Here is a 16,019-nt window from a genome sequence, read left to right on the forward strand (position 1 = left end):
CTCCCAAATGTCTTTTGTAGCTCCTTTTTCCACTTCCCTTTCTTCCCCTCAAAAACCTCATAAAATCAAGATCATTGATTTTTATGCATTGAGCCTATTGCATTGTATTATGCTTCTTTGTTTTCTTAATCTCTAAGAATCCCTTGCCCCTGCCTCCATGGCATAGACTTTTTGAAGGGATTTGGCCATTTGTCACTAGAATGGTACATTCAGAATTTGATTGTTTCCTTGTGGTGTCATTTGACTTGTTCCTCTGTCCCCTATGTTTCTTGTGAGCTAGGAGCTAGAGCTAAAGCCTTAAATTCAGGTTCAATATTTTTGATAAGAATACTTTATAAATTACATGTGGTTATTTAAAAATAACCTAAAATGATTCTTGTTCAACCTTTCTTGTGTTTAAGAGATACATAGTGACTGGCATGCTTGAGATTGAAAGCTTACTTAACTCAATTTAGCTAAGGAAGGAAACTCTGTAACCAGGGGAATACTCTCCCTTTTCCTTCCCATTCACAAGGTTACTTATGTAGAGTTGTTTGTAAAACTCATGATGATGTCATGCCAGAACCTAGGATTGCCCAGAGCAACGGAACCGGCTTCTTCTGCATATCTTGCTCCCTGCCCACCACAGCAGCAAGAACATATGGCCCCCAGTGTTCTCCTCCTTCCCCCCACCCCCCAAGGCTATACTGAAAAGCATCTCCTCCTGCTTTGTCATTGACTTTACCTTGCTTTTCTCTTCCCATTGCCTAGTTCCTTATTCTTTTCAATACTACTACAAGTGTATTTTTTAATGAATTGAGTGGTTATCACAAGTGACATTTTAAATAAAGGAATCATATGTGTAAGTTACCTGAAAAGTTTGTAAGGAGGTTGTGAAATGGGACAATAGAGTGGAATTAGCTTACTTAAATATGGCCTTCATCTGATAGTGATTCAAATTAACAATTCTTATTTTAGGAACTGTGGTAGAACCACCGAAAGCACCAGCCCTCTTTCTGACTGGAGCAGTGGAAAAGGAAACTAATTTCAGTGAAGATGAGGAAACTGAAGAAAGAATGGATAATCTAAAAAATGACAATATACAAGCCTTAGAAAAACTGGGTAGGCACAAAGCATTCAATTCAAAGCTTTCTCTCTTTATAGTTAATATAATATGATGAATTTTAGAGGCATTTTTAGAGCTATTAAGATATTCTTAATATCAACATCTTAACGCTTGTGGCAGTTGAGAATCGAGCATATTGTTGTTTAATCATTGTTTAATTATGTTGATTTTGAATGCATTTTATTAGTGTGATAACTTTTAATCTTGTCGGCATTTTTAATTACTGCATACTTTAGCTTGTATTATTATCATCGATATAGCTATAGATATACAGCTGTCTGTATACATATAGCAGTATTTCCTTCTTTACCATAACAATAATGTATACATTTTTATATATTTCATCAAATTTCCAGGTTGCTATATATTTATTGTTTAATTTTCTTTTTAATTGATGTGCACCTTTGTCCTTGTGCTTTGTTCTTTGATACCTCGTCTACTCTAGTTGACTGTATTCTGTAAGCATGTTGCGTACCAGTTTCACACAGTTTCCTGTACAAAGGCACTCAGGGAAGCCTTGCCAATTGAATGAAATGGACTACTTAAACTTCATCCATGTCCACGTTGGCTTTTGGCTTTGATTGCCTTCTCTTGGGAAAGAATGGCCTGAAGGAAGGAGTAAACCCCTCATTCAAGTTTTAAAATTTCCTATAGTTTGGAAATTTAACTTGTTTTTTTTGACCCAAGTAGACTGCAGTTAATTTTTGCTCTTTAAATTCATGTGAACCCAGAGAGATGTACAGTGAACTGTCAGGTGAAAATCAAGTACATTCTAAAGTTAGAAATATTTTTAGAAATATCTGCTCTTTTTGGATCAACCTCACTATCTTTTTTTTTTTTTTTTTTCATGAGTATGTATAATTTCAGCTAGAGAGTTAGACCAAATTCTTCCAACTGTTATGAAGTTAACTCTCTTTTTGCTGTAGGGGCAAAACTGTTTTCCCTTCTTCTCTTCTAGTTTTTTTGGCTGGTCTAACAATTAAATTGACATAAAACAGATTAACACAGGAGACAAACTAATTTCCTATGTGTAAGAGTCCCACAAAAATATGAGCCCCAAGGGCAAGTTGGGCAACTGAGACTTCTATGCTATCCTGAGTTAAGGAATGGGATAGGGGCCTGGGCCTTCCAAGGGGAGGAGAGTAATTTACAGGATGATAAGAAGAGCAGATGTTTGGTAATTAGAAGTTTGCCCAGACATGCAGATAGGTCTTTCAAATAAAAAAGTTATCTCTGGTAATAGCTGTCTTTCTGGTACAGGTTCCCTATCTAAATTCTTTTAGGTAGTTAAGGGAGAGGTGAAAGTTTTTCCTGAGTCTGCTGGGTCTTGATTGCCTTCAGCTGAAAATAATCCACATGCCAAAGTGGCAATATTTGGGGTTGGCATATTCTGCTCCCCTTCATTGCCATTGGAATAATCGTTTCAGAGCATCATAATATTCATTTTTTTGTGTGATCATTTTGTGTAGCCAAGGATTTATTGAGCTGCTTAAATAAATCTCTTTCCTCTGGTACTTAGGCCTTTGTGCTGTGCTTTAAAACTCATGACTATGATTTCACTGTATGACTGAAAGGTAAAAATATAGTCAAAAGAATTGTGAAATATCAACATTATTTTATATGTGTATAAAATATCTTTAAATATCATGTTTTTAAGCTTACAGTTCAACCAATACATTGCAAATTTTATTCAAATTAGCCTACCACATAGGAAACTGCTGCCTGTAAGAAATTTAATAGAACTCTTAATGTAATTTCTTATGGAAATGTTAACAGAGTAGGCACAAAGGTGCAGAGCCTACATGAATGATATTTTGTTTTTAATAGGATCTTTAGTTAGTTATCCTCGAAATGTAATCTAGCATATCAGTTAATATAGTTACTTTATGGATATGTTTTTGTAAATCTAGTAATTTTAAGTTCTTTAGTGTTCATCAGTCTTAGTCTCTGATTTTTGAGGTTAGCCTGTTTTACTTAATGATTTGTATTATGTAATTAAGCATGATATGCATCCGAGATTAGATGTCTGCTGAAGGCTTGAAAAAACTGATATTGCAAGTTACGTTTGATTTTAGGCAGATGGTTATATCAGTTGTGGTGTTTTGCGACTTGTCCAATCTTGTGACAAAATTGAGTTTTTCTTAAAGAAAAAAGGTGGAGGTTTGTTTATTTTCTGCTGCTACTGTGGATCTAAATTGAAATTACAGTTTTAGTACTCTGATTTTTGTCTATTAGGCATTATTCAGACTACAGACTGCACAGAGCTTCTGGCTAAGATCATACGGAGGACAGGCAGGACACTTAAAATCTGTCTGCGCTCTTTAAAATCATCTGACCCATGCAAAAAAGGCAATATTACCCTTAAGTAAGAAAGTTATAAGGATATGATAACCACGTAGCCACAAAAGACCAAAGTAAAACAAAGTTTCTATTATATTAAAGCTCATGCAACTCACTGGTTGAATTAAACCAGAAAAGCTTTTATATCTGCCCAAGTGAAAAGTTTGATTGGGTCATGTTGATATGCCTTATTTATAGTAAAGATATTTTGATAAGTTTTTACTTTTCCTGTGGGTGAGTGGAAGGTACTACTCTGAAGTGATTAACATTCACCTTAAATCCTTGTTTGTCCTAACATAGCATAAACCAAAGCCAGATGCATTTTACTTGTAAGCCACAGGATGTTTGTATACAAACTATATAATTCAAATTTCATTTATAACTCATCATTTCCTCTTCCCTTTAAAATATTCCTTAACAGCAAAAGCCCCTTCATAATTTGGTCACAGACCAAATTTACATTTTACATTTTTACATTAGTCTTACAAGTCACCTCTGATTTACTTTACCTAATAGACCTAAGTTAATGCACTTTCCTTTTTATTTATTTCCCTTTTACTTACTGAAGCTGTGCTGTTATGGAAGAATTTAGTAGTTTAGTGTGTTTAGCTCACAGTAGTTTCAATGTTTTGTTTATTTATTTTTTTAATCCAGAAGGAGTCCCAGTCTCTTTAGAAAATGAGCTGAAATCCAGATGGGAAAACCTACTGGGCCCTGATTATGAAGTAATGGTATGTTAAAATCTTCTAATAAAAAACACTCATGTCTCATCTCATGTCAATGAAATGTAGCTCTGAATGCTACAATTGAAAGAAATGGGAGAGTCCAAGAATAGCCGGCCGGCCTTTATTTTTTCCTCCTGTGTTTCTTCCGTACTGGATCAATTAATTGATTTTTTTTTTTTTTTTTCATTTTAAACTGCAAGGACAGTTAAGGACTGCACATAAGTTTCAGTTACAATTAGCAGACACTCAGTGCATGTGGAAACAATTTAAGTCAACAATAGGCAGAAAAATGTTAGGAGAGAAAGGACTTGCCTTTAAATTTATAACCTGTATCAGCTGCTTAAAATTGCTGGCATTTTTATGATTGCTTTTATGATCTGTTTGTTTTATTGTACACTGAAAGGGCTGTGGATATTAGTCCTATGTTTCACAAAGAATCTTACAGTTTCATGAGAAAAATGAAAGAATGATTATCAAATGTATTTGGGAGAACAGGAAGTAATTTAGGTTAGGTATAAGTTTATATGCCAGTGGTCCATTAGGCTTCCTTTCACCTGTTATTAGATTCACTGAGTAAGGGATTGATTACATTTCCCCATATGAACCCACATGAAAACAGAAAGCTGCACTTAGAAAAGCCTCTATAGTGTTCACTAAATGTGTTAGTAATAAAGTATTCTATTAAATTTCTTTTGTCTTTCACATTTTCTTACATATGTTTGTCATTAGTACTTGTTGGCTGGTTGGATATTTTTTTTTTCTCTTCTAGCCGCTATCTATTGTTAGACATTTTCCAGTGTCATTAAGATGAGTCAAAACAGTCCATACTTCCTCTTCTTACTTGTTTTGTACTCGCATGTCGGTCCTCATGAACTGCTGCTTCTTTACTTCATAGATTTCAAAGCTGTTTTTTCATTAGGTTATCACCTAGCAAGTGACCTTTTCTGGTATCCTGAGTGGTTGATATTTAAAGTAGTTTGGTGTACCAGTATTTTTAAATGGTCTGTTTTGCGATGATCTCCTTTCGGTTAAAAATTTATCCTCTTTATAACCACCTTTCCAAATTTTATTTATCATGTGGTGAGGTCATAACAGAGGGGCTAGAAAGAGGAGACAGAATTTGAAGTTGGAAATTTAAAGTGACAGTTTATTCATTAAGAGTTGTAACATGTTCTGAGGGACGAGGCGACAAAAGGAGAAGCCAGGCAAGACGGATGAATGAATGCATACGTGCAAATATGCGTACATACATTCATGCATGTGCTCCAGTGTTTCTTACTTTATTTTCTTCCAGAATCTACTTATCTGAAGTGCAGTACTTTTAGAAGCCTTAGTTGGACCACTGTTTAACTTATCCCCTCCCTCCAGATGAACCATATTCTATTAACAACTTACAGATGCAAATCATCAGTGCAGTATTTTGCTTGCACGGAATTCACTTCTGTGGATGTCCACCATTGAAGCTCAGAACAATAGTTTTAGGCCAGGATTTAAAGCTTTCAGTATTCCACGATCTTTCCACCAGTCCAGGTCTTTTGTTTGTGTCCTTGCCAGCTCTTTCTCCTAGGGAAATGGTTTGAGCTTGCTGTAGAAAGTCAGATGCTTCAGTTTTTCCAAACTTGTCTGATTTTTCTGACCTTGCAAACTTTGTTTCAAGGCCTGGGTTTAGAAGTAAAAATGACCATACTCTTAGTTTTGTCAAAAGAATAAAAATTTTATGGCTTTAATACAATGGAAGATTATATTAAAATTATAGGGGTCATGGATTTTTAAAAATAGTACATGTATTTGCCCATCACCTTCTAGTTCAACTTTTGCGTAATTTATGAAAAAAGATTGCTGTGGAGAACAATAACAACAAAAAAGCGAATATTCTCTGAAATTTTACATTATGTATTATGGATTTCAGAAACGTGGAAAAGAGTTTAGATGGAGTTATCAATGTATAGGTTTTATAAAGATTTTTTCAGAAAGCCTAGGAAGAAATAAAGTTATGCTTTTACAAATATTGGAAATGTTTTTTCTTATGAATTTAGATTGCTATTTTGGACACACAGATTGCAGACGATGCTGAGTTACAGAAATATTCAAAGGTAAGCATTATTTTTTATTTTTATTTTTTATAAATTTATTTATTTATTTTTGGCTGTGTTTTGTCTTTGTTGCTGCACGCGGGCTTTCTCTAGTTGTGGCGAGCGGGGGCTACTCTTCCTTGTGCTGCGCATGCTTCTGATTGCGGTGGCTTCTCTTGCTGCGGAGCACAGGCTCTAGGCACACGGGCTTCAGTAGTTGTGGCAGCCGAGCTCAGTAGTTGTAGCTTGTGGGCTCTAGAGCACAGGCTCAGTAGTTGTGGCGCATGGGCTTAGTTGCTCTGAAGCACGTGGTATCTTCCCGGACCAGGGCTCCAACCTGTGTCCCCTGCATTGGCAGGCGGATTCTTAACCACTGCGCCACAAGGGAAGTCCCTATTTTTTAAACTGTTGCCAGTTTTTTGTTGTTTGAAGAACTTTCTCTAAGTTCTTGTCAAAGAAACTAGATTAGTGCTGTGATCTAAAGTTTTCAGAATTTAGTTTTAGAGGTTTTCTGGACATGTAGTAGGGTTCTGACTGTTATGAAACGTGATGGTTAGATATGCCTGGGAAGAACGTGGGCCACTTCCAGAAGCCAAAATCCTTGGTTTGATTGCTTTGCCCACCTTAAAGGTAGTATGCAGAGCGGCCTTGTGCAGAGCGTGTTAGCTTTTCAGATACTGTATGTCCTTTTTAAATGTTTCCTAAAATTCAAGACCATGATATAGACTTAAAAAAAAAATCTTCCTGGTCCAGATGTTTAAGAACAAAAAAGTGGCTTATCTTTTGAGATAGGCAATGCCTTTTCTTGGACTTAAAAAATTTTGTATTGAAACCTTTATTTCTAATGGCAAAATGCCAGAAAGTAACTTTCACAGTTTTTCCTAACATTTTTAGTGACCTCTCACTACAAATTAATTTCATAGTCCCCACTCTGGATAATCAAAGGCCAGGGTAATTGAAACTTAGAGAAGCCTTCCAGGTGGCTTTCTCAATAAATGATGAGAAAGGAAAGGTTTTCTTGTCCTAACAGTTTCAAAAGTTATACTGTAATCCCACCTGAGGTATATGAGCTGAAACCAGCTTAAACTCTGCTGTCATATGCAGTATTCAGAATGAGTTTTCTGTGTCCCATGTGGGTTTTGTAAGAAGTCATCTCTTTAGATAGTTCTACCATTTCCTTCTTTGGGTATTTGTGATGAATATTTTTCTTCTAAAATTTTATGTTACATGTGCTGTTATTTTTAGTTTGGAATTTTCACAGCCGATGCCATGGAGAGTATTTCTTTCCTTGTAAGCTAGCCTACATTTGGAGTCACTTCCTTGCTGGGCTGTGTGGGCCAACTGACCAGGCTTTCCTCAGATGTGCAATATGAAAGAACACGCACAGCTTGTACTTAATTTCAAATTATTTACAATATCATATTTAGGTTAGATTAGTCACTGATTACTAATTCCATGTAAATTTGTTGAGAGGAGTTTAATTCAAAATAAGAGTAAGAAATATAAATACCTCATCAAACTTCACATGTTATTAATTACTGCAGTATAGTTTACTGGTGACATGGACTCTGGAGTCAAACTGCCTGGGTTCAGATTCTGGCTTATCCATTTACTAGCTTGTAAAATTATCTAGACTCTATGTTTCAGTTTTGTTGTCTGTACAAGGAAGATATTAATAGATTAGTACGTATCTCATGGGTTGTATAGGAATTAAATTTAATGTGCCTAGAATAGTTGCAAGCACATAGGATATTGTTAATATTTTTACTATCATTCATAAAAATCAATGATGCTTTTCCTGAAAATTGTTCTTTAATTTACGCTAAACTCTTAGATAATAGATATTTTCTATTTACCAATCTTCCACTTTACTACATTTCCTGTACCTAATCTGCCCGTCTATTGAGTCCTTAATTTTAGTTGTTACATTTTTCTATTCTAGAATTTATTTTATCCCTTTTTAGATCATAATTCTTTTGGAGGAGTTCTCAATTTTAAAAAATCTGTAGTTGCCATCTTTTTCTCTATTTCTTGAACATATTAATCATAGCTTATAAGGACTTAAAATAATTAATTCCAATATGTGGATCAACTTTAGATGTGTTTCTGTGGTTTGATGTTTTTCTCTCGTTATAGTTATTTGGTTGTATATCTCGTCATGCCATAATTTGACTGAATGTTCGATATTATGTATGCCAGCTACAAAAGGCTTCAGGTGATGTCATCTCCATCCAGAAGAGCCACTGTTTCTTCTAATAAGGAGATACTGTGTGTGTGTGTGTGTGTGTGTGTGTGGTACAGGTGGGCGATCATCTCTGAGGCGAGGCAGAGGTACCTTTCGGGTAAGGTTCAGACTCTCTTGTTGCCTTTGCTCCTAACACATGGCCTTCCAGGTATTCCAGTGAGTCTGGGGTGTTTACCAATCCCTTCTCCCTGGTGGGACCTGAACTCCAATTCTCCCTTAGTACTTTGGGACTGTAGAAATCTTTGCTTAGCTCTTCAGAGGTTTCCTGAGGAACTTTTAGCCTCCTTGCCCGTTAGAACTCAAGAGACGTCCTTGGAGGAAAACATGCCCTTGCTCAGGCTCAGTTCATCGTGCAGTTCAGCTTTAGTTGTCCTTACATGTTCAAAGCCGTAAGACCCTGTATCATCATATTCTATAATAAGAAAAAAGGGTCATAACCACACTTGGTACATCTTGAAGAATGTCATTGTCTTTCTCCAGGCAGAACATGTTCTCTTTCACCTTCATCCCTAGTTCCTTGCCACCAGTCTAACTTTATCTTCTTCCTGATCAACTTCTATGAATTATGTCTACTTGTACTCAGTTACTCTGGTATAATGATATGGAAAGTCTTCGAGTCAAACAGACTTTCAGGACCACCTCACCAGTACATTCAACTGTTCATTCATTCATCAATTATTTATTGATATCTACTCAGTGCCAAGTCCGCTACTGGGTGCTGGGGTTTCAGAAGAGAACAGAAAAAAAAAAAAAAATCGCTGTCCTGTAGAATTTACATTTTAATAGGGGGAGATACAAAATAAGTAATAATTTCTGTAGTATAGATGATGTGTGCCATGCAGGGAAGATGGATAAGGAATTCAGGAGAGAGTGTGGGTTTGCAATTTTAGATAGGTTGACCAGGAAAAGCCTCCTTAAGAAGGTAACATTTGAGGAAATACTTTAGGAGGTGAAATAAGCAGCCTAATTTTTCTTCTACATAATATGAACAATAATACCTATGTTGTAGAAGGTTAAATATAAATATATTTAATACATGCCCTAATTAATATACCTGAATGCCAACACATAAGAACCGTTTGATAAATGGTGGTTTTGTTTCCCAGTTGTATACTTCTAGTACTTTTAGTCTCTGACCTTCTAAAGGCTCCTTTAAAAAAAAAAAAAAAGCTATTTTAAAACATTTAATTATTTAATTGAAATTTTGTTGTAGCAAAAAGTTTTTTTTTTTTGCACTAGAAGAGTCAGCCATAATTGCACTATTCTCTTTTCATATTCAGTTGTTGCCTGTATATGTTTACATATCTGTAGTTGGTATACCCATTCTTTTGTGTAATATACATGTCAGAGAAGGGATGTATGCTTTTTCTATGTAAAATTATCACACATATTTACTCTTTTGTACATTGATTTCTTAATTACAAATGTCCACAGATTGATTTTGTTTTTTTTTTTTTTTGAGCCATGCTGTGCAGCTTGTGGGATCTTAGCTCCCCAACAAGGGATTGAAACTGGGCCATGGCAGTGAAAGTGCCAAGTCCTAACCACTGGACTGCACAGATTGATTGTTTTGATGAACTATAATTTTTAAAAATCCTCTTAAAATTGGAAGTTTAGTTCTAATTCAGTAGCTTCTAATTTCTCCCTACAATATATAAAGAAGACTGGCCTGTCCAAACCCATTTCACACGTGAGGATGCTAAAGTTTGCATAGGTCGAATGAATCACCTTAAATTACATAACTGGATAGTAGCAGAGGCAGCTTGCAGCTTAGAGTGCTTTCTTTCCTTCCTGAAATATTTACAGAGCTCCTACTCTACGCCAGACACTGCACTACCAACTGTGGGAAGCAAAATAGAAAAGGTCCTTCCTCTCCTAGAGTCTGGGTTCTGGGCTTCGGTCAGGGCATGATAATAAACAAGTAAAAAATAACCTGAGAAGATAGTTATAAACTGTAAAAAGTGATGCAAAGAAGTGCTTGTAAGAAGTGATGATGATTCAAGAAGCATAAACAGGGGGATGAGTATATAACTGGGGGGCACCTTAGAGAGCTGGGGAAAGCCTTTCCGAGTTCAGGCTTGAAGGATAAGAATGTGGTGAACGGCAGGTACAGGTGGAAAAGAGCTGTCCTGTGGGAGGAATGGAAGTTGTTTGTTCAGAGTGTCTCAGTCAAACTAAATGAAGAGTAGGATGTTGTTAGGTGAGGAAGACCAGGTGCTTACAGGGCCTCAAGATCCACGCTGGTAAGCCTGGGTTTTATTCTCAGTGCCAGGTAATACTGGTGGAAGGTTCTAAGCAGGGTAGTGCCACGCTCTGAGGTCAAGGCTGTAGGGTTTTTGTTTGTTTGTTTGCCTTAAAATATTTATCTATTTGGTTGCTCCAGGTCTTAGTTGTGGCTTCTGGGCTCCTTAGTTGCGGCATGCACGTGGGATCTAGTTCCCTGACCAGGGATTGAACCCGGGCCCCCAGCATTGGGAGTGTGGAGTCTTAACCACTGCGCCACCAGGGAAGTCCCAAGGCTGTAGGTTTTTCCTCTGTCCCGACAGCTTTCTGATTAGGAAAATCATGTTTCACAGCTATAGCTGGTGTTTCTAAGGGTTTAACTGTCTTTAGTTGGTCACTCCAGTTCCCACCTCATAGCCGCTTCTCTTGAAGGGATGCTGCTTCAAGAAGCATCTTCCTATATGACAAGCCAGTGTTAATAGACCAGATTTTCTTTTGAGGTGGATGGAGTTGTACGGAAAGAGAGAGGTGAAAGCAATTTACAGTGGTTTGAACATTAGCTGTACTGCTTTTAGGAAGCTGTTAATCATGACACAAGAAGTTTTTCCGCATCTGGGGAGACTTGCACTTTTAGGGATGGCTTTCTTGGCAACTGTTTACTGTTAAGATAATCACAGCACTATGAGGGAGAAGCATTATGCTCATGCCAGCGACCTTTCTGCTGGCCATCAACTATAATATGAAGTGAGGATTAATAAGATCCGTGGTGTGGGAAACAAAAGACCAGGCCCTGTTCTCTGGTTTTGACGAGACAGACTGACCAATTTCACTTTATTTCCTTCCTGAATTACATTCTCTGAGCCAAAAGGCATTAAGATGTGAGTCCGCCTCTTACTCTGTTTCAGCAAGTAGAATTGTGAAGGCAGTGGGATGTACTGGGCCCCCACTCAGCGACCAGGGTCAGTGCTTTGCATTAAAGACATGTTCTCCTTTATTTCCCACAATAACCCTATTGGTCAGCAGCTATTTCCAACTCTCCATTTTTAATATGTGAAAACTGAGTGTCAGGTAGGTAAAGTGACTTGCCTAAGATCATACACAGCTAGTAAGTGACAAAATTTAGGAAGCAAATCAGGGTTATCTGACTCTTAAGTCTGTGCCAGTCTTTATGTTTTTCCTTTTGAATAGATAATATATGGACAAGACACAAAATTTAAAAGTTACAGAAGGAAGTACTGCAAAAAATAAGTTTCCCTCTCACCCCAGTCCCTTTGTTCTCCTTCCCAGTGGCAACCAACCACAGTCACCAATTCTTCAGCATGTAATTTTATACTTTTCTGGTCTCTCTTTTGAGTGGAGAACATAAGCTACAGAATCAAATAACTGTAGTGACAGTGTTTATCCACTAGGGCAGATGGCTTTTCAGAAATATCAGAGGAGCCTTTTCAAAATACACATGCCCTATTTTGTTCCTCCTGACTAATATTCTGATTTTGTAGGTTTGGGGTGAGGTCTCTAAAGGAAAATGTGATTCCTTCCTTGCCTCGCTTCATTGAGAATTACTGTTCTGGTATTGCTAACATGCCTTATATGTACAGTTGACCCTTGAACAACATGGGTTTGGACTGCATGGGTGCACTTATACACAGATTTTTTTCAGTAGTAAATACTACAGTACTACACCATCCTCAGATACGGAGGAACCTCAGATATGGAGGGCTGACTGTAAGTTATACCCAGATTTTTGACTGTGGAGGGTCAGTGCCTCTAACCCTGAATTACTTCCTCAAGACAGATGAAGGAGGCTTATTGGAGAAATAAGAACAGTGGATATTCCAGGAGGAGGAAATACAATGAGCAAAGGTAGAGAAAGAGTCATAAGTGCAAAGTGTTAGGTTAGGTGTCAAAAGCTCAAATAGGGATCTCAGTAGCTCTCAGGGAGCCGGCAGGGGAATCCTGGAAAAAGAAAGTCAGGGCTGCCATCGCTGCCCACGTCCCAGGGTCTCAGAGTCCTCTGTGATGAGTATGGCTCACGTCACCTATCAAGCAAACCCCAAACCTCCTCAGTGTGACACCAGTCCCCCTACCTTCCCTGCTCAGAGTCACAGTGAAGCAGCACCTAGCTCCAGAGGCCTGGCCAGGTTGGGGAATGGAGCTCTGGCCCAAAGGCTGTGTAGGGGTCCGATGTCTTGAACCTTAAGGTAGTTTATTCTGATTTCTGCCTGAAGGCTCTTTCATCAGCCACCTGCCAAAGATTGAGTATCGCACAAAGGAGACTGTCTCAGAGCCCCACGGAAAAGGACTATACTAGGATGTTTCCTTAGCAATACCTGAAGATGCTTCTGTGTAGAAACAAGAGACGTGAAGTGATCTCAAAGGTTGTTATTAATTTTCATTTGATGGAGATAATGCCCACCTTTGTGAATGAAGAGGATAGAATTTTAATGGGAAGAATGAGAAAATGAAAATGCTCTACTCAGAGAAACCTGAGGATTATTCAACAGGTTTGTAAGGTGCCTCTGCTTCAGTAATCCTTGCAGTGCTATAAGTCTGTGATGATGCTAGAGGCTTGCGTCAGCTTCTCTTAAAGGACTGTTGTTACCCTACCCAGCTATCTCCATTCCTTTTCTCCTCATTCTCAGGTTGACTCCTAAAATTTGTGAACATCTCCCATGCCGTGTGGCTGACAGGGTCTTGGTGCTCCAGCCGGGTGTCAGGCCTGAGCCTCTGACGTGGGAGGGCTGAGTTCAGGACATTGCTCCACCAGAGACCTCCCAGCCCCACGTAATATCAAATGGTGAAAGATCTCCCAGAGATCTCCATCTCAATGCTAAGACCTAGCTCCTCTCAATGACCAGCAAGCCACAGTGCTGGACACCCTATGCCAAACAACTAGCAAGAAAGGAACACAACCCCACCCATTAGCAGAGAGGCTGCCTAAAATCATAATAAGTTCACAGACACTCCAAAACACACCACCGGCCGTGGTGCTGCCCACCAGAAAGACAAGATCTAGCCTCATCCAGAACACAGGCACCAGTCCCCTCCACCAGGAAGGCTACACAACCCACTGAACCAACCTTACCCACTGGGGGCAGACACCAAAAACAATAGGAACTATGAACCTGCAGCCTGTGAAAAGGAGACCCCAAATACATTAAGTCAAGCAAAATGAGAAGACAGAGAAACACACAGCAGATGAAGGAGCAAGGTAAAAACCCACCAGACCAAACAAATGAAGAGGAAATAGGCAGTCTACCTGAAAAAAATTCAGAGTAATGATAGTAAAGATGATCCAAAATCTTGGAAATAGAATGGAGAAAATACAAGAAACGTTTAACAAGGACCTAGAAGAACTAAAGAGCAAACAAACAATGATGAACAACACAATAAATGAAATTAAAAATTCTCTAGAAGGAATCAATAGCAGAATAACTGAGGCAGAAGAACGGATAAGTGACCTGGAAGATAAAACAGTGGAAATAACTACTGCAGAGCAGAATAAAGAAAAAAGAATGAAAAGAATTGAGGACAGTCTCAGAGAACTCTGGGACAACAGTAAAAGCACCCACATTCGAACTATAGGAGTCCCAGAAGAAGAAGAGAAAAAAAAGGGACTGAGAAAATATTTGAAGAGATTATAGTTGAAAACTTCCCTAATATGGGAGAGGAAATAGTCAATCAAGTCCAGGAAGCTCAGAGAGTCCCACACAGGATAAATCCAAGGGGAAGCATGCCAAGACACATATTAATCAAACTATCAAAAATTAAATACAAAGAAAAAATATTAAAAGCAGCAAGGGAAAAGCAACAAATAACATACAAGGGAATCCCCATAAGGTTAACAGCTGATCTTTCAGCAGAAACTCTGCAAGCCAGAAGGGAGTGGCAGGACATATTTTAAAGTGATGAAAGGGAAAAACCTACAACCAAGATTACTCTACCCAGCAAGGATCTCATTCAGATTCGACAGAGAAATTAAAACCTTTACAGACAAGCAAAAGCTAAGAGAATTCAGCACCACCAAACCAGCTTTACAACAAATGTTAAAGGAACTTCTCTAGGCAGGAAACACAAGAGAAGGAAAAACACACCCAAAACAATTAAGAAAATGGTAATAAGAACATACATATTGATAACTACCTTAAGTGTAAATGGATTAAATGCTCCAACCAAAAGACATAGGCTGACTGAATGGATACAAAAATAAGACCCGTATATATGCTGTCTACAAGAGACCCACTTCAGACCTAGGGACACATACAGGCTGAAAGTGAGGGGATTGAAAAAGATATTCCATGCAAATGGAAATCAAAAGAAAGCTGGAGTAGCAAGTCTCATATCAGACAAAATAGACTTTAAAATAAAGACTATTACAAGAGACAAAGAAGGATGATACATAATGATCAAGGGATTAATCCAAGAAGAAGATATAACAATTGTAAATATTTATGCACCCAACATAGGAGTACCTCAATAAATAAGGCAAATGCTGAAAGCCATAGAAGGGGAAATTGACAGTAACAATCATAGTAGGGTACTTTAACACCCCACTTTCACAAATGGACAGGTCATCCAAAATGAAAGTAAATAAGGAAACGCAAGCTTTAAATGACAAATTAAACAGATGGAGTTAATTGATATTTATAGGACATTCCATCCAAAAACAACAGAATACACTTTCTTAACAAGTGCTCATGGAATATTCTCCAGGATAGACCATATCTTGGGTCACAAATCAAACCTCGTTAAATTTAAGAAAACTGAAATCGTATCAAGTATCTTTTCTGACCACAACTCTATGAGACTAGATATCAATTACAGGAAAAAAACTGTAAAAAATACAAACACATGGAGGTTAAATAATGCACTAATAACCAAGAGATCACTGAAGAAATAAAAGAGGAAATCAAAAAATACCTAGAAACAAATGACAGTGAAAACACGACAACCCAAAACCTATGGGACGGAGCAAAAGCAGTTCTAAGAGGGAAGTTTATAGCAATACAATCCTACCTCAAGAAACAAGAAACATCTCAAATAAACAACCTAACCTTACACCTGAAGCAATTTGAGAAAGAAGAACAAAAAAATCCCAAAGTTAGCAGAAGAAATCATAAAGATCAGATCAGAAATAAATGAAAAAGAAATGAAGGAAACGATAGCAAAGATCAATAAAACTAAAAGCTGGTTCTTTGAGAAGATATACAAAATTGATAAACCATTAGCCAGACTTATCAAGAAAAAAAGGGAGAAGACTCAAATCAATAGAATTAGAACCGAAAAAGGAGAAGTAACAACTGACACTG

At 37.6% G+C, this 16,019-nt stretch overlaps 1 protein-coding gene across 14 annotated transcripts in view; it reads left to right on the top strand.

Moving 5' to 3' along the window:
* Positions 1–16,019, top strand: part of PATJ (PATJ crumbs cell polarity complex component) — a 349,371-nt gene that overhangs the window by 43,998 nt on the left and 289,354 nt on the right. For all 14 annotated transcript variants that reach the window (XM_036844784.1, XM_036844830.1, XM_036844805.1 and 11 more), the window contains exons 12-14: positions 958–1,101; positions 4,100–4,176; positions 6,207–6,263. In XM_036844784.1, the coding sequence (XP_036700679.1) occupies positions 958–1,101; positions 4,100–4,176; positions 6,207–6,263 (278 nt within the window). The remainder of the gene's footprint in view (positions 1–957; positions 1,102–4,099; positions 4,177–6,206; positions 6,264–16,019) is intronic.

Source organism: Balaenoptera musculus, chromosome 1 (genome assembly GCF_009873245.2).
Source record: "Balaenoptera musculus isolate JJ_BM4_2016_0621 chromosome 1, mBalMus1.pri.v3, whole genome shotgun sequence".
Taxonomy (NCBI): Eukaryota; Metazoa; Chordata; class Mammalia; order Artiodactyla; family Balaenopteridae; genus Balaenoptera; species Balaenoptera musculus.